Genomic DNA, 25,444 nt, shown 5'->3' with positions numbered 1-25,444 from the left:
AACCTGAAGAATAGAACCATGAACCCTGCCTGGAGTGGCAGAATGTTTGTGCTATGGTGACATTTGAGCTAGCTCTTAAGGAATGGAAGAGTTTGCCCAGGAGAAAGACATTTTAGGTAAGAGAATTATATGAAAAAGCCTCAAGTTTTGAAAGGGTGTTTGACAAATAGTGTTATCTGGAAAAATAGATCAGGAGTTTGCATTTTATCCTGTATACAATGAGGAACAGGTGGAGTTACGACCTGGCTCTCTTCTATTAGCTGTATATATATTTTTTCCACACTGAAAGAAATGATTTTCCTTTCCCAAAGAAAAATATTTAAAAATTCAGAACATATGAGAATCCTACCTTTTATAGCTTTATGTAAGATACTGGATTATAGACCAACATGACAATAATTTTAAAAAAATACATTTAAAAATTAAGAACTTAGGACTTGGAGTTTATTATTGGTGCTTTGCATTTTATTTAAAACGTAAGTACTTTCTCAAGTCTTACCTGATTAACAGTGTTTTTTCATTTCTCAAGATAGAGGCCTGCATTGAAGAGATTGTATATCATTATGAAAGAAATCTTAGCCATTACTCCCAAGTTGCTCTTCAGTGTTTGGCAGTTACTGTAAGGATGACAGGAAAACATTTATGGAATTGCTCAGGACATTAATGGCTGTTTACATCATACTTTTTAGTATTTGGAAGCGTACAATTATACTCTAGGGGTTAGAATGAAAGAAAACTAATTCAGCTTGATGGAATTTGTCACATATCAGAGTAAGAAAATAGACAACTTTGATATTAACATCAGAAGATTTCAAAGTTCTGGCCTTCTGGTTTACTCCCCCCGAATGCTCCTTTTTAGGAAGAAAAATGGTCAAGAAAATGAAAACATATTAATACATTTTTTTTGTAGGAAATTACATACATGTATACACACTGGATATGAGTGAAATGTTTGTACTTAGTGTAATACGCATGGAGAGATCAGGACAGAACTGCCCTGTGGCAGTTCTTATTTGCCTGACTCAACTCTGTTCAGATTTCCAAGCTTCTTTCATCAATAAGAAATGCTGGGTTTGTTGAAAAATGTCCTGGAAACAGTGGTTTTCAAAGGGACCTCTCTTCTTAGCAGTTTTTTGGCTTGATCAGCTTTAGTAGCAATTACTTCAAAAAATGAAGAGATCTTTTTAGTATCAAATTTGCTATTTGGGGGGTTTGTCTTTAGATACTTTGTGATTTGAGTAGAGAACATCAGAACTGGGTTTCCTACTTTCTTCATGAATGTTGCTCTTCTGTTCCAAGTAAGCAAGGTGGGTCCCAAAGTATAACTGCTAGTGAGACAGGATGGACAGCATTTGACCTGAGAGGAGTGAATAAGGTCTGTTTTATTTTTCATATATTATGAGCATTCCTTGCCACTTAGGTGATTGGGGCCATTTAAGCTAGAAGAGGGTCTTCAAAATGCTGTAACTGAGGGTAGAAATCAGGAGCTGTTTCAGGGCCTCTCATTAATGGAATTGATTGATTTGAAATAATAGAATTTTTGACCTGAGGGGATCTTAAGCATCATCTCAGATCCGTGTTCTCATTTTAGGGCCCAGGCACCTGACTTGCCCAAAATCACAGAGCTAACTGGTAATTTAGCAGAAGTATTTTCCCCACTATGCCATTCAACTTAATTGCACTGTCAGTAATGACAACCGTTTTAAGATTTTGTTCCATGATTTTGAAATGTAGTGGAGCTTCGATTTTTTTTTTCTTTTGTAATTTTGTAGGAAATACTGCTCTTCATTTTTTAGCTCCTTCTTAAATCAGCCATACATTTCTTTGAGGGAAGACATACTATCAATAATTTCCCTCAGGAACAAAATAGTATTAATTCCTCCATCCAAATTGAAGATCTACCAAAATCTTCAAAAAACAAAACAAACCATGGGGCACCTGGGTGACTCATTTGGTTAAGCGTCTGCCTTCAGCTCAGGTCATGATCTCAGGGTCCTGGGATCAAGCCCTGCATTGGGCTCCCTGCTCAGCAGAGAATCTCCCTTTCCTTCTGCCCCTCCCCTCAGTCTTGCGCCCATGCACGTGCTCTCCCTCCCTCCCTCTCTCTCTGAAATAGATTAAACTTAAAAAAACAAAACCAAAAAGCCCACATAGAAATAAAAAGTATCAAAATTCTTATTTTAGGGGTTCAGTGCATTTAGCAGCTTTCACTGTGCTGCCTAATCATTTTTAAGCTGACTTTAAAAAAAAAACACCCTAGTTCATCAAAATGTACATTTTCCATTTGCTAATAATTTTTTTTAAAACTTTGAGGAATTCACACTCAATTACCTGACTGGTTTCAATGTCATCTACAGCATAGTTCAGGATGGTTATTTGCTGCAGACGTAATTACGTGATATTGATCTTCAAGGCTAAGTTTTCTTCCAGTGTAAATGTACCCTAAACTGTTCCAGTTTTCTTTACTGATAAAATGCCTAAGGTTCACTTCTTTTCTTGTGATGCCCATGAGTAGATCATGCTAACTGCTCTGGCAGGCTTCCTTCCCTTCCCTCAGAGGTTTGAGCCCATCCAGCCTTTGTAATAAAAGGCTCAGGAATCTGATACCTGACCTTTGTGGAACCTACATGTATAAAATGCTTCGAGGAGGAGAATAATGGATGCCTACAAAAAATTAAGCAATGTTAGACCATTAAAATGTACAGACCTGCATATTCCAGAGAAGGAAATGGATTTCCAGCATACAGTCCTTACTTTTCAGTCTGTACTGTTCTTTCCGTGTCTAGTTTCTCTAGTTTTTATGATAAAAACCTCATTCTCCTCAGGAGCTCTTGCCTTTCTTTTGCTTTTAACAATGCTGTGTATCTGTTACCTTCTCACACAGTAACCAAGTTGAAGATGTCTCAAATAGGATCGATGATAGCTGGTTCATGGCGTGGAAGGTGCCTAGTACAGTGTAGTGTGTATAGTATGAACTCTGTGAAATTATAATTCCTTCCCTATGAATTTCCCTTGCATAAAACGTATGTCATAAATACTTATCTGTTGGGGTAAGTTTCATCAGAATCACTACTTGATTGATGGCAGTTTATTTACTCATTCTCATACTTGTTGAAAACCACAAAGCTTAATATTTATGCTGTGTAAAATTTGCTGTAGCAACTTCTTTCCCTTTGTTTCTCCTTTTTAAACATTATGGTCCTCTTTTGAAATCACAGTTATTGATCAAAATTGTTTGTAGGATTTTTCTTACCCAGAAGAATTTACATGTTACTTTTCATTTATTTTAAGTTCTATACATCATTTTAAATTCTGCCTAGAAACCATAGCAATTCTCTAATCCTAGATAACAGATTTCATCCTGTCAGGCAGTTCCATTTGATGGCATTATCTACCTAGAGTGCTCTGTTGGGGAAAAAACGGAAAGTGAGAAAGAACTCTGGTATTGATTTGCTCTCTGATCTGCTATTGATATGGGATAAGGTATAATCTTAAGATCAAAACCCTTATTTTGGAGATAAAAAAGACTGAGATTCATCAGAGAAATTGAAAGAACTTGCCTCTAGTCTCTCAACTACTTTAAACCAAATTTCTACACAGTCTTCTCCTGGTCAGTATGTGTTTTACCAGCTTTTGCTATCTCTGGGGTTTGCTTTTTCCTTTAATTTTTATTTTTTAAATAAATACCTACTAGAGCAACACAAATATATAGGCATTTAACAAAACATTTTCCTCCTCTTCAATAAAAGTTTTTAATCATGTTATTTTAAGTAGTTGTAGAGTTTCTTACCATATTTAAAACCTGAAAGTAATAAATTTGACGGGAGATTTGTTTCAAGTGGTAGGGTTCATAAAGGCTCATGGAGTGCTGTCTTCCTAATGGGCTATTCAAGAAGAAAATAGGACAAGATGAACAGAGAATGAATGAATGTGGAGTAGTTACCAAGGAGGAGGAATTAAAAGGAAGATTTAAAGCCAGAAAAAATACTGTTTTGGGAACATTAAATTTTTAGTGGATGTCTAATATTTGCTAAGAATGGTGTAATTGGAGCGCCTGGGTGGGCTCAGTTGGTTAAGCATCTTACTCTTGCTTTCAGCTCAGGTCATGATCTCTCAGGGTCATGAGATGGAGTCCCCTGGTCAGGTTCCACACTCAGTAGGGAGTCTGCTTCTCTCCCTCTGCTCCTCCTCCTACTCACACACTCACTAGCACTCTCTCTCTCTCTCTAAAATCTTTAAAAAAAAAAAAATGGCATAATGATAACATTTTTTCCAATTACAGAATTCATTAGTTCATTCACTGGCATTTACTGCTTCCAGGGGTGCCTGGGTGGCTCAGTTGGTTAAGCCTCCGACTCTCAATTTCAGCTCAGGTCATGATCTCAGGGTCCTGAGATCGAACTCCGTGTTGGCTCCACAATCAGCTTGAGATGCTCTCTCCCTCGCCCTCTCCTCTCCCCACTCCCCTACATAAGTGTGCGCACTCTCACTCTTTCTCAAGTATATATATATTTTTTAAAGAAAGCATTTAATGCTTCCATAACAATTTCTAAATATCTATGTTAAGATGCATCTTTAGAGTACGGGGTTTGCCAGTGGAGCCTAGGTCATTAGATGGCCCCTTGACATCATAATCCTTTCCTTCTGTATAGGTTCTGGAGCAGTTCAAAATTTATGGATAAATGTACATACTGACTTATTTCTTTATTATTCTTAGGAACTTCACATGACTGGAGGTTACGGTGTGGTGCTGTGGACTTGTACTTCACACTTTTTGGCCTCAGTAGGCCTTCCTGCTTGCCCTTACCAGAGCTTGGGTTGGTTCTTAATCTAAAAGAGAAAAAAGCTGTCTTGAATCCGACCATAATTCCGGAGGCCATAGCAGGCAACCAAGAAGCTGCGATTAATCCAAGTAGTCACGCACAGCTAGTTGGATTTCAGAACCCTGTAAGTATCACGTGCATTACGGAAGATGTAGTTTTATTATATAGAACTATCTAGAGAAGAGAACTGCTGTTTCTGACTGGAGAATTTTAAAGCCACTAAAAGTTTCATATGCCACTTAAAAAAAATGGCTAGCTGACAGTAGTTTAGCACTGTACAGTTTAGAAAATGCTCCTGACAAACTACATAGCTGCACATGACAAATGATGTGCTCCCAGTCCATTTACCCCTTTTGTCATGACATGGTGTTTTTGTACTTGAGTGTTGAATTTCTTCCTTGAGTAGTAGAAAATTGAAATGAATATTTAATCTTGTCCATATATGCTGTTGGCAAACTATTTGAACACAGGGGCCCTGACCTTTTTTTTTTTTTTTTGCTACTCTGTGTCATACCTAGCACAATTCTAAGCATATGATAAGTGCCTGGCAAATGCTTGTCAAATTAAATAACAATGAATGGTCAGGTAAATGAGTAAGCTGCTGATTTGAGAGGAGATGATGCATTACATTTTTATTTATGTATGTGTGTCTGTGTTTGCCTTTTAAAAAGCTTTTATTTCTAGCTATGCATTAGAAAATTACCAGACTTTTTGTAGAAAGACCTTTAGGATACGTAACAATCATTTTACTGTAATTCAAAGAAAGTTTTCCAGAAATTATTTTCATATTAATAACAAAATGTCCCCAATAACTCATGCTTCATTTTTCGCCAATATTTAGACCAGATTACTTGCCTGGCAATTCCCTACTGGTGTTTTGACACTTGAAAACTGAAATTTTCTTTACGCTAGTTAGTGATAGTTATTTTAAATTTGTTTATTCACCTAGATTTTCTGGAATACAGTTGTACGTATTTGTTGTAAATTTGAAATGTATCCTAGAGTTTGGGTTATGAAGAAGTAAGATGATCTTTCCATAGGAAAAAAAAGAGTCTCATTAATGTGCTCTTTCAAATCTGAATATTTAAAACTTGTACAAATAAATATGTTTCTAATTCTTGCCCATATATGTTAACTTATTCGCATTCATTCTTGGAGTCTTCAGGAGAAGAGGAGAAAATGATACCAAAAGATACATTCTTTTGGGAAAGCTCTAGAAGTTCGCTTATATACCTCCCACCTCCCCCAAAAAAGACCAGCAGACAGGAAAAGGTGAAGTTTATTTTAAGCCCATTGCTGATAATTTTTAGGCACTGGGCATGTTCTAATCTGCATGGTTGCTGTAGCTGTTAGTGTTCAGCTATAATATGAGCTACTTGTCTTCAGAAATCTAATTTTGATCTTGAATATTGCCGCAGGAAGATGATCACCTTGCCAAGGAAGCATCATGTAATATGTCAGCTCATCAGCAGGGAGTGAAGAGGAAGGCTGATACACCACTGGGGTCCCCACTAGAACCTGGTCAAATACTGGAGAAGAATGAGGATAGCAGTAAAGTCAAACTCAAAATCAGAGTAAGAAATACAGGTTAAACCTGTATTAATAGTGTAGGATATTCACCTTCTTGTAAATCTTTTTGAATACTTCCATTGGTTTTTCCTTAGCAGGAACAGATGGGGCAGACTGAATCATAAAAGAACCCAAATGTCATTTAAGATCTTCCATCTGATTATTTAACTTCTATTATCACATACTTCTTCTCTGTTTGGGGGAGGAACTATGTGTGTGTGGTCTACCATGGCTCACTCCCTCTCCCCACAACTTAGGAGTAGATTCTAGTTGCTGTTTCATTTTCAGTAATATCCATTCAGCTTCTTTTGGTGGCTGGACCATTTAATATTTTCTTACTCTTAGTACTTTTTGAGAAAAAGACTACTTTTCCTTTTAAGATGTGGGGGTATGTTCTGTGGCCTGTCTGCTACCTTTCCTAAGAGCTAAGATCCAAACGTAAAGCGATGTAATGGCTCTTTTTCTCCTTTGTTTTGTGTATGTGTTTTAGTTTTCAAATTCTCAAGATGAGGAGGAAATTGACATGGACACTGTTCATGATAGCCAGGCATTTATTTCCCATCATTTGAACATGCTTGAAAGGCCATCGACTCCAGGTAAGATTAGTGTACAGCCCATCAGGAGGTGATGAAGAAAGTTCTCATGGTACTACTGTTTTAAGGCCCGTTGCTTTATTTACAAGTGAACAACTTTAAAGTTGAAAAGTAGCTAGTATAAAATACTTGATTGTATCAGATTATATTGCATATTAGCAAAGGAATAAATTTTTGTCTTATTTTGGTCCTTTTAAAGTATTTGGCATACTTCTGGGTTTGTTTTTTTAAAAATTCATTCAACAGATTCCTACCAGTAGCTTTAAGGGGTTTTTTGGTTTATTTTTTTTTCCTTTTGTTTTGTAATAGACTTAACCTCCAAATAACCTCAAAATAAAATGCTAGATCTATTTTCTTTTTAATAGTGGAACCATAATTTTAAACTTTGAAGGTAATGCCCCCATAACACAGCTTTCTCTTTTTGCCTGCCTGTTCCATGTAATATTATATCATAGATTTTTGTATGCATCTCTCAAACATCATAATCTTTCCTTTTGAAAATAGTACCTGAGACAGTATTGAGTTGATATACTGTAATATACCTTACTTTTCCTTGTTGGTAGGTATTTAGGTTGTTTCAAGTATTTATTACAGGTGATTCTGCACTGAATATCTTCATACAAAAGCTTTTGTTTCTTTTTTGTCAAATTTTGTTCTTAGGGTAAATTTCCCAAGATATATTATTGCTGAAAAGATTAATTTTAACTGTATTATGAGATACTTACCTTCAGAAGATTTTCACAGTTCTTGATATATTGTGCCATAATGCTTTTTGAAGAGTTAATACCTAGGTTATGTCATCACCATTTTATAATTTTCAGGGATGAAACATTGATGTAACTTGCATGTAAGGTGTGAAGTATACTAATAAAACAAATATTGGTGAACCTGCTCTCCACTCTAACCTCCACTCTGTTGTAGGCTCCATGCCAGGGTCCTTCCCTCTGTGCCCCTTCCTGGTTCTGTTCACCTGCTTTTGCACTACAAGTAAATACTATCTTCAGTTTCCTTTTTTAGTTTTCCTTACTCATTCTGTTGCTTTTCTTTATATTGTATCACATAAGTACAGGATTTCCTTGCACTTGTTTTTTTTTAAAGATTTTATTTATTTGACAGAGAGAGACACAGCGAGAGAGGGAACACAAGCTGGGGGAGTGTGAGAGGGAGAAGCAAGCTTCCCGCCGAGCAGGGAGCCCGATGCGGGGCTCGATCCCAGAACTCCGGGATCATGACCTGAGCCGAAGGCAGACGCTTACACGACTGAGCCACCCAGGCGCCCCTTGCACTTGTTTTTTAATTTTATGAAAATGGTATGATACCAATAGGACTTACTTTTTTCAGTCAACATTATGCTTCTAAAGTTCATCCACTTTGATATGTAAGATGTAATTTATTAATTTTCATTTATCTTTTATCATTTTTGTATGCATAGTACCAGTGTAATAACTTAAAAGATACTTATTAATTATAAATGATAAGTCAAGTTTAGTTTACTTTTTTTTTTAAGTAATCTCTATGCCCAACGTGGGCTTGAACTCACGATACACTCATCGAGTCACATGCTTTACTGACTGAACCAGCCAGGCACCCTCAAGTTTACTTTATAATGCATTTTTTATTGGGAATATGACTATTTTTCTTTTCTTTCTTTCTTTCTTTTTTTCTGGGTACTGTTCCTGTTTTCTTTTTATTGGAAAAAAAGGGAGTATTTATACCCTATACTGGTTATCTTTTATGACTTTCACATTTGAATGATATTTTTTCTTTTTCTTCTTTCTTTTAAACTTGTTATATCTGTACAGAGTTCCCCTTACCCACCTTGGTCTGCTTTTTATTAAATTTTAGTGTTGAGACCTAAATTATTTTTCACTATTTAGTAATCTAGGATAAGCTAGTAGAATTTGAGAACTGGCTTCAGGTAGACCATGAGCCTAAGATACATTTGAAAACTGAAGGATCATGAATTCTTTGACTTTTCTAATTATAAGAGATCTTAACAGTTATTTATCTGGTCAATCCATTTTACAGATAAGTAAACTTAAGAGAGAGATATTAGGTCACTTGCCCTGAATGACACACTCAAGTAATAGCCAACTCAGGGCTAGAATGACCACTTTTCTATTTGACAAATGAAGAAATTGAGACAAGATGAGCTGAATGTCTCACCTGGATTATCTAATTTGTTGATAATTTGGAATCAGAACCTCGGTCTCCTGATAGCTCCTACAATGCTGTTCACATTATGCCACTAAAACATTTCCTGTTTGAAATATCTTCTGTAGGGCGCCTGGTGGCTCAGTCATTAAGCGTCTGCCTTCAGCTCAGGTCATGATCCTGGGGTCCTGGGATCGAGCCCCGCATCGGGCTCCCTGCTCAGTGGGAAGTCTGCTTTTCCCTCTCCCACTCCCCCCTGCTTGTGTTCCTGCTCTTGTGATCTCTCTGTCAAATAAATAAATAAAATCTTTAAAAAAAAAAAAAATCTTCTGTAACCCCTAAATTATTTTGACCTATTTGTTGAGCAAGTATTATAATGGAATTTATTAGCAAATTTTTGGGGAACCAGGGAAACTTTACTATATGCAAAATTCCACATACAATATAAAATATGGTTTCTACCTCAAATGTAGAATCCAGTTTATATATTTAGCAGGCCAGTCACACTTTACTGTCTTTCTTGAATGTGTGTTGTTCTTAGACTTAAGCATATAGGAACCATGACAAAGGATTAAAATCAAATGGGATCTTTAGTAGTTAGTAGTATTCTTTTTATTATTAGAATTCTACTGTTTTACTATTGAACTGCTTCTAGTTTTAAGGTTAACTTGTGAAAACATGCCAGGCTTTTTTCTTCTTTTGGTAAGCCAAGAAATAAATACCTCTTTTCCCTCTTCTTTGGCATTATAGGGCTCTCTAAATATCGGCCAGCTAGTTCCCGATCTGCTTTAATACCCCAACACTCATCAGGCTGTGATGGCACACCCACCACGAAACCCCAGTGGAGTATGGAACTTGCACGGAAGGGAACAGGTGAAATTATTAATATTACTATTATTTTGCTCAAGAACAAATCTATAAACTTTATAAAGTTTATCAACTTAAAAAATACATGAAAAATATCGATCTAGAGACTTGCTTTTCTTGCAACACATTGACTTTGTATTATCTAACATAAAGAATATTTTGTTTATTTAGTTTTAAGTAGGCTCTGCTCTCTCCATGCATGGAGCCCAACTTGGGGCTTGAACTCACAACCCTGAGATCAAGACCTAAGCTGAGTTGGATGTTTAACCAGCTGAGCCATCTAGGCGCCCCTAAGAATATTTTAAACTAGACTTTTTACTATTTGAAAATAGTGCATTCCTATTATGTAAAACTTGGAAATGAGAAAAAGAGTAGAGAGGGGGAAAAAAAATCATCCCTCATTATGCCATTTAAAAATACCCATTATTGCTCTTTTCTTGCAGTGATTTTTCTTAAAATATTATAACATTAAAAATGCCAACTTCAGTAGACACTATCAAATCTGCACCTTTCATACTTTTACAAAATGCGAAAGTCAACCATGTATTTCTCCGTTCCGTCTCCCCCTGAAAGTTTTACAATTGGTCATCCATGGTCAATCTTGAAGACTAGATGCCATACTAGAAAACTAAGATATTCCGTCTTTTCAATCATTAAATACTAATTGGGCTTAAGTTTATGAAAAATAATTCAGTTCAGATGTGTTTGTTACCTATTCTATTTTACATTGTCTTCCACTTAGCTGCTTACAAAAAAAGTTATTGTAATCTAGATAACAAGTAAGCATTCAGTGCTATTGAACAAAGATTCAGTCCTCAAGTTTTGGAGGAACGGGGAATGAAAAGCAAGATACATAAGCAAAATATTAAAGAATAGTTTTTCCAAAAGTCATTAGTCAGATTTTAAGATTACAACAGATGGATTTTGCTTATATAAACCATGTTTTTATGATACAAACAAAAGAGTAACTGTTTATTGATTTAAGGAGCTTAAGGATCAACTGTGAAAATTCAAACTAAAGTAACATCTCAGAATATTTTGGTATTGAGACCCCAGACCGTTGCTTTTTTATATCTCTCTGTGTGCTGCTCTGTGCATTTACTGAAATAGATTCATACAGAATTTATTTCAGAAGGAGATTGGCTGGAGACCTTGTCACTTACTTTGATAAGTGAATTTTGACAAATCTTGGCCTTGCCAGTTTTATATTCTCTTGGTTTTATTTTTAATTTTTGCTTTATTACCATTATACTTATGAAAATTTTACTACATATGAAAAATTTCCCGCATTTTTAAAAACGATAAAGCTCAGGGTATTTCAGACCTCTTGATATAGTTTGAGAGTGGTGCTTCTGCCTGTGCATGAATTCCTGTTCCAGAAAAGAATCTGAATATGTTTGGTTTTTCTTTGTGATGTGGCACACTAACCTATGGAGTTAACACCTTTTTGTGCCCACTGATGTGCCTTTGTATCATAGTGCCATATTGCTTTAAAAAAACCATCTTTACTTTTCTGTGGAATCTCTCTTTACAGTCTTGTAGTTCTCATGACATCATGTGGGAAGATTGGGGAGGAGATACAGGGCTAATGGTGGGGGGAATAGGAAAGTATTAAAATGTTAGCTTTGGTTGCTAGGACCCTTTAAGTCATGAGGCAAAATGTATACCAGTATATTATTTGGACTGATCTGTAAAACATAATTGTGAATATATTTTTAATGTGCCTTTGTAATTTTCTTTAAACGTGTTTATGCTATTTGGTATCCTGTGGCCCGTGAGCAAGTTTTAAAATCAGTAGTGCTATTATTAGAATTTAGAAAACCTTCATTTTGCATATGGTAGTGTTCCAGAAGATTATTTGTACATGTATTTATTGTGGAATTCTAAACGTGTTTTCCCATAGACACATTGTTACATTTGATAGGTAACTCTGAAACTAGCCAAAAAAGTTAAAATCCCTTTTAACTTACACCATACATGAAGAATAAAAGTATCAAGCCTAGCCACTGTATGTAACAATGTTTTTGAGAGAAGGGGCACTTAGAGCTCCATCTTTTGGAATGTCAGAAGCACAACTTCAGCCTAACTCAAAGTTGGCAGTAAAACAGGAACTTCCTTTCTTCCTGCCTCCCAGAAGGAGCCAGGGTCTCTTGGGGTGGTAGCTAGCCTGGCCTGAGGTTGTGAGCAGAGAGCTGAGGAGAGGAGGCTTAGAATCAGTATAAGGGAAGCTGTGACCTCTCTTAATTCTCTAAGGGATTCTAGATTAGAGCTCACAAATGAGCCTTATTTGGAGCCTTATTCAGCACATCCAACTGAGGCATCTTTTACTTGGTCAGTAGAGTCTTGCAAAAATTTTTGAAGTAGTTTACTAAAAAGAGATTACACAATAAAAATCTGCATTTCCAGCTTCTCTTGAAAAAGAGTTAACTGAGAGGTCCTCTTAAGCAGGGATGTGCCTTCCATTTTGTGTTGCGCTGGAATTATGCTATCTCCTTTGGTCCAAGGCTTTTGATATTGGGAGCCCTGCTTCCTTTTTTTTGAGCCAAGATGATTTCTGAGATGGCTCCCTTAGAACCAACAAACCAGATGATGATTGAGAACTGGAATGTGTTGCAGATGTCATCTTGCGGGGGGAGGATAGAAAACAAATGGGGTGTAGGTAAAATAAAGCAGAGGTGGAGGTGCCTGGGTGGTTCAGTCGGTTAAGCTTCTGCCTTCAGCTTAGGTCATGATCCCGGGGGTCCTGGGATTGAGCCCCGTATCCGGCTCCCAAAAAGGCCTGCTGCTTTCTCCCTCTCCTACTGTCTGCTGCTCCCCCTGCTAGTGCTCTGTCTCTTTCTCTGTCAAATAAATAAATAAAATCTTAAAAAAAAGAAGAGGTGGAAACTGTTAAGTAGTGGATAGGTCATAGTTTCTTTTTTGTTCTTTTTTCCTCCAGTTTTCTCTTTCCTTGTGTCTGATAGAAGACTAGTTTAGGGATGATATGTGTGGTAGGTTAAGCCATTTGGGGGTAAGAAAAGAGAAATGGCAGGGGTATTTTCCTTCCTTCCTTTACTATCACCTTTCCCTCCCCTGAGGTAAGGACGGGAGGCCATACAGCCTCTTGTGTCCTCTCCACCACTGCAGCTGTCCGATGGCCCGACGCGGCCGGTCTGTGTCCCAAGTTGCTGCAAGGCTTGTGTGAAGCACAGAGGAGGAGTGACAGGCACAGGGGCAAGAGGGAAATCCCTGGCGGTTCTGTGGGGAAGAAAAGAAGGAGAGTTCCTGCGGTTTTGCCTAGCTAGGTCTACTGTGTATGTAACACCTTCTTGCCTAAGTCAGAAAAGCACTGTTCGAGTGCATGAAATCTTTCCCACAAAAAAGATATCTATATCTATCTATCTATCTATATCTTGAGAGTACTAGTTCTTTCTTTTGAAACTCTAATATGAAAAACAGACTTTGATTTTTTTTTTACTTAAATTTTAATGATCTGATTTTACACTTTATTTTTTACAGTGATCCAAAGAATCCAAAGACCAGACTTCACACTTTCCCTAATAAAAACTGCAGGTTTTGTGCTAAGTTTAAACATATACCTAATGTGCATGTATTTAAGAGAATTAGCAGGTTATTGACACTTTAATCAGATGGGCTGAGAAGCTTCCGCATTAGGCTTTTATTAAGTACCTCTTTGGTTGATTTTGCATTTGTTAAATTGACTGCAGCTAAAATCCTTATCCATAGTGCATTTTACTAGCTCTCTGGGAAAGATTTTATGTTGGGTAGAACAACAAAACGGAGCATTTGTTTTGTTCTTTTCATATAACATGAAATAGGAAAATATATTCTGAATTACATATATCTCCTTTTTTTGATATATATGCTGTCTATCATAGAGACATGTATTTCAGGTCACTAAAAGGACTTTCTTTAGCTTGTAAACCCCTGAAATGATATGTGAAATTATGTGTGTAAATGTGTCATGAGGATGGAGACATACACATTTTTCTCAGTAGAGATTCTAAACATGACCTCATGCTAGTGTGAAAGTCAACTCCTGTGTGTCCCAGATCTGACTGCTAATACAATTCCACATGGGAAGGAAATTGTACTTTCTTAACACCTTGGTTTAGACCTGGTAAAATTATCCAGGAAAGAGAGAGATTAGGCAAACAAAAAAATATATTTTGTCGGGGGCCTGGGTGGCTCTGCCGGTTAAGCCTTTGGACTCTTGATTTTGCTTTGGGTCACGATCTCAGGGTTGCGAGGTTGAGCCCTGCGTTGTCTGGCTCAGTGGGAAGTCTGCTTTGAGAGTCTCTCTCCCTTTCCCTCTGTCCCCCCCCACCCCCACACACGCACATGTTCTCTCTCTTAAATAATCTTAATACATAGAAATATATATTGTCTATAATAAGTGAAAACTTAAGAGCTAAAGGGTGTGGTGGTGATAGAGTATCATTAGGTTTTATCAGATCTTCTGTTACACTATTCTGGTGAATATTTTTGTATATGTGTCTTTGCACATATGCATGAGCACATATGTGGGATAGATTTCTAGAAATGAACGTTCTAAATCAAAGAATATGGGCATTTAACATGTTCATGCATAGTGTCAAACTGCCTTAACTTCTCCTTTTTAAAAAACACTTTATTATGGAAAACTGTGAAGGAGTCAGACTAGTATAATGAACCCCCATGTATCCATTACTCAGCTTCTACAGTGATCAGCTCATGGTCAATCTTGTATAATCTGTATCCTTAGTCATTTCCACCCTTATGAATTATTTTGAAACAAATTCCACATATCATCACTTTCTTCATGAACAACTTAGTATATATCTCTAAAAGATGAGGACTTTAAAAAGTCATAACCACAGTAACATTCTTATTCTTTAAAAAATTAATTTTTTTCATATTTTTAAATATCCAGTCACTGTATAAGTTTCAGTTGACTTATGCCATTATTCTAATATTTATTTTTAACACTTTATTTTTTGAATCATTATCCACATAAGGTCTACACGTTGCAGTTGGCTGATATGTCCTTTACATCCTTTTAAATTTAAAGTTTCATGTTTACCTTTTTCTCTCTTTTCTTCCCTTTTATAATGTATTTGTTAAAGAAACCAGGGCTTTGATCTGTAGTTTTCAAGTCTGTGTTTTGCTAATTCTATATCATGGTATAATTAACGTGTTAGAGTCCTCTTTATTTCCTGTAAATTTGTAGTTGGATATAGAAGCTTAATTTATTCAGGTTTATAGGTGGTGTTGTGTTCTTCCATCTGGAAACATACAATGTCTCGTTGACTTTTTTTTTAAATTTTTTTTAGATAGTGGAAGTTAGATTTTATTTTTTAATTATTTTTAATTTTTTAATATAAATTCAATTAACAATGTATTATTAGTTTCAGATGTAGAGTTCAGTGATTCATCAGTCTTATATAATATCCAGTGTTCATACATCCATGTGCCCTCCTTAATGCCCATCACCCAGTTACCCCATCCCCCCCCTTCCCCTCCAGCAACCCTCAGTTTGTTTCCTATGATCAAGAGTTGACTCTTTTATGAGGTTAGCCACTAAGATGTTTAAGACCTAGATCCATTATTTCACTAAGGGTTGCAAGATGGTGATATTCTTTTTTTTTTTTTTTTTAAGATGATGTTTATTTATTTGGAGAGAGTGTGTGCACATGCGGGCAGGGGGAGGGACAGAGGGAGAGAGAGAATCTCAAGCAGACTCCCTGCTAATCATGGAACCTGATGCAGGGCTCGATCTCACGACCCTGAGATTATGACCTGAGCCAAAAATCAAGAGTCAGACACTCAACGGACTGAGCTACCCAGGCGCCCCCACAAGATGGTGATATTCTAATTCATCTGTCCATTTTTATAAACTGGTTTATTTCTGTAAAGCTAAAGTCCCCCTCATCTATTATGACCCAGTGGTATAGATTATACAGGAGGAGAAAGATAATGGCTTCTCTTTTTATTTAACAATTTCCCAAATAATGAGTTGGCTAACTAGCATCCTCCAATGGTGAATAATCAGTTCCAGTCCTTTAGTTATTGTTCTTATTATTCCAATTGTCCCATCTTGGGGCAGTGAGAACCTCTTAGAAGTTGATTCTTGGGTCTGTGGAGAAGAACTTAACTTCCTTGCCATTATAATACGAGATTTTTCAGGTTAATTTTGTAAATATTCTGCCCAGCCCAAAATCAGTCATTTGTCCTGGGAGCCCTGGTTCCTAACACCTTTATCTTTGGATCTAGCTAATCCATTGTCTTATTAATAGACTAAATACAAATCAAGAGACATGCAAGATTTATAATCAGTGTATCTTTAATGCTAAGTATAAGGCCACTAGACAAGAGATTGGATTTTGAAGTGGTTATAAGTATTCCTTGGAAAAGAGTATACCCAAGTACACTTGGTTGTCTTTTTGGCAGTTGTCTCTGCTAGGAAGTACAGTTTCCAGTGTAATTATTGGTTTTTCTGCAATCCAAGTTGCTTGGCAGGTATTTAGGATGATGAAACTTCTCTCAGTGCAGAAGAGGACCTCAGACTCTTAATAGTGCAGACAGCCAATTGGAAAGCTCACAGTCTGGTGTTGTAGACTAAATCATGAGGTAGGATCTGAAGGGATTTGTTCATGAGGCTTTAAAGTCTCTTATCATCACTTCTCCTTATCACCTTGCTCTGTATCCTGTTAGGTATGGACCTGTTTTCTCATATTTTGGAAACATACTCGTGTAATTTATTTAAAATCTAAATTAAAATCTTACAGTGGCGTATTTGGCTGATACTCTAATTCAGATATCTCTCAAAATTTTTCTGAATACTATCTTGGTACCAATTATTGCAAAAGATACAGATCCCAAAACTTGCTCTGTATGTAAATAATCTCTGTAATTGGCTTATGCATCATTATTAGTGTTATCTTTACCAAAATATCATGAAAGTAAAACAATAATTTTGTAGTAGTAAAATATGAATAATCTGTGAGGGCAAGAATTTTTGGTTTATTCATTTGTCCTGAAATGTTGGAACAGTGCCTGACACAAAAGAATTATAGTAGTCAGTACTAGTTGAATAAATGGTCTGTAATAGTTTCTGTGCTTTATCCCTCTTCCTTCAAAATTAGTGACCTTCAGATTGCATTTAGTTGGACTGAGTTCATCAGACATCCTCTCTAAAAGAAACACAACTATTAGGTATTTCTGTTGTATGAATTCATTCATTTATGTTTAGCAAGCTTCGGCAGGGGTGGGGAGGTGAGATGGAGGGCGTGCTAGATACCGAGTGGCACACTGGGATACAAAGATGAAAGAGATGAGCTCCCTGTTCTCAAGACGCTGGGAGTGGAACGAAAGAGCCCCACAGACGAAAAGCTGTGCTGCCCGGTGCACCCTGCTGCGTGCGGCCGGGCGGAGTGCTTAGGAGCACACACTGGAGGCAGGCTCTTGGGGTTTGTAGCTCAGACTTGCCGTTGCCACCTCGGGCAAGTCACTTGCGTCCTCTGTGCTGTAATTCCCTGTCTGCATTATGTTGTGGGAACATGAAGGAACGAATTCTTTTGGGGCAGTTTGGGGAGCGCTTCTTAAAGAAATGACATTTGAGCTGAGTTTTAAATTATTAAAGAGCCTAAAATGTTTTTTCCTTCCCTTTTGTCTGCTCCAGGTTACCGTTTAAACATTACTTCCTTGCAGAAGTTTGCCTCTGATCCCTCCACAACTGATTTAAGTCTCCTTTTGTGCTACTAGTTCACTCTGAGTTTTGTCTTTTTATTACTTGGTTGTACTTACTCAATTTCTTCTCAGCTAGTATGTAAATGGCAGGAGGACTGAGATCTGTCCAGTTCATCACTATTTTCCCCAGTTCCCATATAGTTCCTGTTACTTGTTAAGTGAATTTGTGAGTTAGACAAATAAGGGAAGGGCATTTCAAGCGTAGGAAGTAGCATTTACAAGTTCACAGTTAGTGAAGGGCTACCCTCAGGTGCATAGAAAGTGATAGCGGAATGTAAGGCTGGAATGGTAGGTTCAGGACAGATTGTAAACTGTCAGTAAAATCAGTGCTGAAACTGATTTTTAGGAAACTTCTGTGGTGATGTCTGTTTTGGTAAGAACCATGGTTTGGGGCTAGTTTGGATTGAAATTAGTGCTGAGAATTTACTTTAAAAAGTCCATTTTAGTGAAAAGGTTTTTTTTTTTTTTTTTTTTTAGCTAGTTTGGAGAAACCCTATGTTTTCAGAAACTGCTGCATTTAAGTCCAAGGACTTTGGCTTTTATTCTGTTGGTAGAACCAACTGAGTGGTTTTTTGTTGTTTTTAGAACCAGCTGAGTTCTTAAGCACATAATTATGGATAGCTTTTTTTTTTTTTGGAAGATCACTACGCAGCAGGGTCTTACAGCCTAAACACTATTAACATTTTGGGCATGGGAATTTTTTGTTGTAGGAGCTGCCCTATGCATGGTGTGATGTCCTGTGCATCACTAGGCTTTACCCATGGGAGGCCCATATCACTTCCTCCCTCAGTCCTACCCCAGGTGTGACAACAACAGTGTCTTCAGATATTGCCGAATAACCCGTGTGGGGCAAAATCAGCTTCTGTGCAGCTGTGTAAAATACGGATTTGAGTATAAGACACTTTGGGCATAGGAACCAGTTCATGGGAGACTAGTACCACCATCCTGATGAGGTGAGGTGTTCTGAATTCATACAGTTGCAGACAGCGTAGGGGCAGATGAAAGAGATATTTGTACGTGAAAACCAACGAGATTTGGTAACCGCCCAGATTTAGAAAGGCGGGTATCTGAGATGATCCTTGGGCTCTCTTCTTAGCTGGCTGCATGTAAAGCAGTACCTCAGTCCAGAGTCACACAGAAAGAAGTCTTCCTTGGGGTGTGGCCCAAGGATTGTAGCATCGGGAGGAAGCAAGAAATTGTTGTGCACCAGAGTCTGAGAACTACTGCTGTAGTTTCCTGGACTGATGGAATGTTAAATGGAAAGAACTTTCCAAAACATTTCATTTTTTTTTAAGGTGAGATAAAAAGAAAGAAAATGCATGCTGAAGGTTAATAGCAGAATCTGTTCAAGAGCACAGGTCTCCTATTTCTCATCTTTCTTTCTTTCTTTCTTTTTTTTTTTTTTAAGTGACACTACTCTTGTCTTTAAGTAGAGATGTTCCCTTTATAGACTCACTGCCTTTTCTGGTTTTCTTAAGTGCACTGAATCTACTTAAAAAGTTCACTTTTCCCTGTCTGTTCCCAAGAAATTACCTTAAGGAACTATAGAAATGTGATTTTGGCCGTGATATTATTATCAGTGACTAGCATAAGATGTTTATGTGAGTATGAATGGTTCTTCAGGTGGCAGAAATAAAGTACTGCCATTTCCCTGCCCAGTATCTTAGGGTTGAACTGTAGATGAAGGAGCTACAGTTAAAGGATGAATGTGGGTCTTAACTAACAACACACACACAATGATCATCATTATTGTCATTTCATAATACTTTAAAACATAAATGCTAACTTTTAAAAGATGGTTTGGTAACACACTGGTATATATCATAATGGGTATAAACTGTAAGGAATTGAAATATTCTGTTTCCTGGCCACAATGCTGAACACTTACCTGTGTGTGACTAATTGAATATCTTATTTAGATACTTCTCCCATTCCTAAATATTTCCATGGACATGTTAAACACTTGGGAATCCCTCTTTTCTATACTGTCGTCAGCTCCCTCTTACTTTCATTTCACTTTCTTTGTTATCAACAGGAATTCATTTGGGTGTTTTTAATCTTGAAGGTAAAGAACAATCACCTTTGGAGATGAGTATGCATCCAGTTGCAACAGCTCCACTCTCGGTGTTTACTAAGGAATCTGCGTCCTCCAAACACAGCGACCACCATCACCACCATCACCATGAGCACAAGAAGAAGAAGAAGAAGCACAAACATAAGCACAAGCACAAGCACAAGCATGATAGTAAAGAGAAGGACAAAGAGCCTTTCACTTTCTCCAGCCCCGCCAGTGGCAGGTCTATACGTTCTCCTTCTCTTTCAGACTGAGACGGGGACAAAGGAGACTTTCCCTTAGTGTCCAGAAGAATGTATATAACTAAAGCTTTGTCCTCTGTAAAGAATGATAAATGGAAACAGACAAAAAAATAGTTGCCTTTCTCATAGAAATTCAGAATCCATGTAAATTCTAACATTTGATTTATGTTATTTATGCAATTGAGATCTAATTAGAAGAATGTTTTATAGTTCTGAATAAACCATTTCATCCCATTTCCTCCTGAGAACACACACACACACACACACACACACACACTCATTCACACCAAACTTCAAAAAGGCCCTCAGATCCACTGGCAGTTCCCATTCACATCATGGTCTTCATGTGTACTGCCAAAATCAATTATGTTTTAAAGTCTTTGATGGATGTTATGGGGCAAAGTTATGTTTTAAACAAGCTACTGCCAGATCTGTGGTGAAACCACTATTTCCAGTGAAATATTGTATAACACTATTTGGAACTACTGAGAAAGACTGAGGCTTTTCTATAGGAACCTTCTGTATTACATGGTATTTTTTGTGTTAACCATAGAGGCTAAACATCAGAATTTGTGAACACAGATACTTGGTATTTTTTTTTGCCCTAAAATACGGAAATGTTCAGAAGCAGCTCTTTTTAAAAAAAAATTTTTTTTGGATAGCATTTTTGATAGTGCATTTGGGGATTATAATGTTGGAATTGAATAGAACTATCAAATCCACAGTTCTCAAATCAAGATGTTTAAATTATAAGTTCTTTTTTTTTCATTAAGTATAAGTGAATATGTTCATATATGGAGTATGTTTGTTAAATGTGGACAGTTTACACATCCAACACATAATCTAAAATTATTTCTGTATAACACAAAGTCTGATACCTTAAAAAGGTGTTTATATAATGTTTACTAACTCAGACATAGACAAGTCAGCCCTCATGTGAGTATACCAGAAACATTTAAAAATATATGAAATATTTTGGTTTCATACTTAAATAGTTTGTGTGTGTTTGTTTTTATTTCTGAATTTACCATGTGCTTTATTGTTGTTTAAAATGTTTTTCATATCTGTTCTATTTTTATCATTTCTCTTACCATTAGTTTGACAAAGTATTTCTTCTAGAATAGATGTTTCAAAGGGATCCAATAATGTTGGACTTTTAAATATACTTTTAGTTGTGTTTAACTTGTTTAATAAATAACTTTTTAAACTGACCATTCTGCCTTTGTATCTTTTTATATCTTTGTTACCCTTCTCTTTGTGTGTGTACCTGTCCGCAAAGCTCTCTACCTTTGTGGATAGGCAGGATTTGAGCTGGCCTTGCTAGGGAGAATGATTTCAGTAGAGATGGGGAAAGTTCTCTCAGTAGAAGGAATGGTGTTTTTTCAAAAGGATGGAGGAAAGCAAGGGGATGTTCAAGCAGTGCATTTGACTTGGAGCCTGAGTGCAAAAGGGAATGTGATCAGATGTAGAAGGGCCTAAATGGCGGTTATTTCAAGATTCCGATTAATTTAGTGTTGGTCCGCTGAAATTATTTTTGGAAAATGGCGTATTTCATGTTACAGCGTACAGTGTGATACCATATGTAGAATCCCCAACTTTGAAAATAGTAAGGATATATTTCAAAAGAACTATTAGTGTTGTCAGAAGATGGTGACAAATAAGAGCTACCTATATAACTTAAGGATGTCTTGTATAGTCAGGACTGTACTAGGAACTGTATGATACCTGTGTCCTTTCTCAGTTGGATATTTATATTGGATGTTTCTTGTGAGGCACTTTTTTTTTTTTTTTTATGGCAAGCTTTCAGTTATTTAAGCTGATGGTTAGGAGCAGACAACACAAGAATTATTCATGTTTTTGAAATACGTAATTACACACAAACAACACAGAATTCTAGTGTAAGTCTCCCCAGCCTCCTTCCCCAGAAGTTGTTGGCAGTATTACGTGTGTCTCTCCAGAGCTAGTCTGTACATACATCTATACAGTATGGACATTTTTTTTTAACAAATGATAATTGTAGAAATTTTTAACTTTGGTATAGCTTATCTTTTATGACTACACATTTTGTGTCATACTAACAAAGGTCTTTCTTATTCCATGATTATAAAAGAATTCTATTTTTTTCTCTTGGTTTTAAAGTTTTATGTTTCGGGTTTCTATCCAACTAGAATCCATCTGGAATTTATTTTGATAGAAAATGGGAGGTAGAGATCCAGCCCTTTATTTTTTTTCCTTCCAGAATGCCACCCAACACTATGTATTTAAAACTCTGTCTTTTGGGGGTGCTTGGCTGGTTTATTTGCTAGTGAGTGTGACTCTTGATCTTGGGGTTGTGAGTTTGAGCCCCACGTTGGGTGTAGAGTTTACTAAAAAAAAAAAGTTAAAAAAAATAAAACTCCCGTCTTTTCTCTCTAGATTTCAAGTGTTGCATACTAAATTCCCTTATTGTTTGGGTCCATTTCTGGACTTTGTAGCTGGTTTCATGCATCTGCTCACCTGCCAGTACCATGCTGGTGAGATCATTGTAGCGCTGTCTGCATTTTAATATGGTAGAGCTAGGCTCCCTCCATTACTTTTCATAATCTCTTTGCTGTTCCTATGGGTTATTTTCTTTTTCTAGTTGACTTATTAATTTACATACCAGTAAAACTCACTTCTTGTGTACATTTTTATGGGTTCGACAGATGCTTGGACTTGTATCTCCAACCACCAGTTTCATCACTGCAGAATTCATTCATGCTGCCTCTCTGTAGTCAGCAGCTCCACCACCCAAACCCTGCCTTCCACTGACAGATTTTCCGCCCCTGTAATTTTGCCTTTTTGTGGATTTGTTTTTCTACATAAATACTAGAATCAGGCTTTTTCGTCTCTCCATGAAATTGTTTTTGTAGTTGGTATTGGTTGTGTGTTAAATCAAGAGTTAGAATTGGTATCTTGATGTTGATGATTTGTATTAGTGATGTCAATATTCCTATCAGAACAGTATTTCTTTTTAACTTCATTACAAGGTAGTTTCTGTTTTGGTATTTTTTAAATGATGTCTTTTCATTATAAGATTATTTTATGCTGATGTTGTGCTTAGCTACTCTATTAATCAGGGTTCTCGAGAAATATATATATGTTTGTTATAAGGTATTGACAGTTTTGGAGGCTGAGACGTTCTGCAGTCTGCTGTCTGCATGCTAGAGACCCAGCAAAGCTAGTGGTGTAGTCCAAAGGCCTGAGAGCAAGAAAGCCTAGTATAGATTCCAGTCTGGGTCTGAAGTTCTGAGAACCAAGACTGTAAGGGCCGAAGATCCCTGTCCCCGCTCTCATCAGACAGAGGGGATTCACCTTCCAATACCTGTTGTTCTGTTGAGGCCCTCAGCAGGTTAGGTGAGGCCCATCCACACTGGGGAGGGCCGTTTCCTTTACTCATCCCACAAATTCAGATGCTAATCTCTTCCTGAACCACCCTTACAGAAACACCCCAAAATAATGTTTAACCAGCTAGGTGGGCATCCCTTGGCGCAGTCAAGTTGACACCTAAAATTAGCCATCACAACCACATTGCTAAATTCTCACTATTTGCAGCATTTTAACTGTATTTCTTGGGTTTTACTTAAAAGTATCTGAATCTGTAAATGATAATTTTATTACCTCTTGTCTAATGTTGGTAAATTTAGTTTTCTAATTTATTTTTTTTGTCTGACTTCTTGCTGAATTGGCCTGAGAGCTGCCGGGATGGCATTGTCTGTGATCGTCTTGCATTTTGCTTCACGCTCTTTGCCTCATGGGTTGTGGATTTGTATTTCACATTTCTTCAACTTCTTTGACGTTGAAGTTTACAATATGTGTTTCTTGTCTCATTTCTTTTGGGTGATTATCAAGGAGAATGGAGAAGCTACCTTACTACCAAAGTCTTAGACAGTCCTGAGAAAGACATACTGATCAAAGTATCATCTTTCCATTGAAATCCTTGTCTGGTAAATAGCTGGAAAGCTACTTAGTTTCCCCATCCTCCTCTCCTAACTCATCTCTTCTGTTTCCAACCTCTTACTCTAAATAAATGAAATTTCTTCATATCCAATGTGCTCCAGCCCAAGTGGGACTGTCCTTTCAAAGCTCTCGACTTCTGGCACCCTGCCTTTGAGTGGAAGCTAGACTTAGTGACTCACTTCAAAGGCTAGAGTATGGAAGGGGAAAATAGTAACTTTCCAGTTAAAGCTGACAGACTCGTCATTAGCCAGGTGACCATGGTAAACAGCACCAGTGGTTAAGTCATGTTAATATAGTCCTCATTAGTATGATGTGATGAGAAGGGCACCTCTGGTATAAAACCCCACAGTGCCAGTCTGTCTGCTCTAATCATGAGAAAAACATCAGACAAATCCAAGTGAGGGACACTGCAAAATTCCTGACCATTACTCCTCAAAGCCATTAAATGTATGAAAAACAAATGACAGTGAGACTGTCCCATCAGAGGAGACAAGGGAGACATGATGACAATGCAGTGAGTTTTCCTGGTCAGATCTTGCGACAGAAGAAGAACATCAGTGAAAAAAACTAGTGAAATCCAAGTACGTTCTGGGGTTTCATTAATGCACCGATGTTGGTTTCTTAGTTTGGACAAATGAGCTACAGTGAGTTCAACATTAACGGGGGAAACTGGGGCAAGGGTATGTGGGAACACTTGCAAAGTAGGAAGAGGTGCTTTTAGAATTGTAATCCTAAGCTATGAGTGTATTTTGATTTTTATAACCTAAATTACTTACTTTTTGAAGAGATTAAAAAAAATTCATTTTCCTCACTTCAGGATTTTAGAAGAAAATGTATGCACTTAACAGAGGAATATTTGGAGAGAGGTCAAGGGGAGCAATGATAAAGACCCAAAGGGTGACAACTGTAAAGCTTAGAAGCAGAAATATAAAAGAAATTCTTATGAGAAGAACAGGCTGAGGGGCTAGCCTTAAAAAAGGAAATTTTTTTTCTCTAATTAGATACTGTAAAAAAATAAAGTGAGGATTTTATGATCGGAGATAATTGAGAAACTGAATATGCCCTCTTAAAGTTTCACTCTAACCGTTGGAGGCCTCTCTCAGGTTCCAAAAAGTTCTGTGGTAAAGAAACCTGTTTAACACAGTATTTTCCCAAACTTACTTGACTGTGGAACTTTCTTCTGTCACATCTGTGAAAATCTTAGGAACACTTACTGTAATTTTGGAAAATGCTATTCCGTATGTGTGACTTTTAATGTCACACTGGTATTTATACTACTTGGACTATTTTATCACTGAAATAGAGGTTTCTCGACCAATTATTCTAGAGAATTTATTGTCCCTTAATGGTCAGACCTTAACTTAAGAATATCCTTACCATTTAATAAAACAAAATGTAATTATTGAGAACCTCCTC

General features: G+C 37.0%; 1 protein-coding gene across 10 annotated transcripts in view; it reads left to right on the top strand.

The window, feature by feature from the left end:
• Nucleotides 1-25,444, top strand: part of TAF2 (TATA-box binding protein associated factor 2) — a 234,666-nt gene that overhangs the window by 62,012 nt on the left and 147,210 nt on the right. For 9 of the 10 annotated variants that reach the window (XM_035011822.1, XM_035011821.1, XM_035011820.1 and 6 more), the window contains exons 23-26: nucleotides 4,718-4,947; nucleotides 6,242-6,397; nucleotides 6,883-6,988; nucleotides 9,890-10,012. In XM_035011822.1, coding sequence (XP_034867713.1) covers nucleotides 4,718-4,947; nucleotides 6,242-6,397; nucleotides 6,883-6,988; nucleotides 9,890-10,012 — 615 coding nt within the window. Of the gene's footprint in view, nucleotides 1-4,717; nucleotides 4,948-6,241; nucleotides 6,398-6,882; nucleotides 6,989-9,889; nucleotides 10,013-19,799; nucleotides 21,263-25,444 lie in introns of those variants that run through there. The other variant, XM_035011823.1, reaches the window with a different exon arrangement.

This window comes from Mirounga leonina, unplaced genomic scaffold (genome assembly GCF_011800145.1).
Source record: "Mirounga leonina isolate KUSES-001 unplaced genomic scaffold, KU_Mleo_1.0 Mir_165, whole genome shotgun sequence".
Taxonomy (NCBI): Eukaryota; Metazoa; Chordata; class Mammalia; order Carnivora; family Phocidae; genus Mirounga; species Mirounga leonina.
Note: the sequence above shows the minus strand (reverse complement) of the source record. Positions and strands in the feature narration are given on the sequence as shown.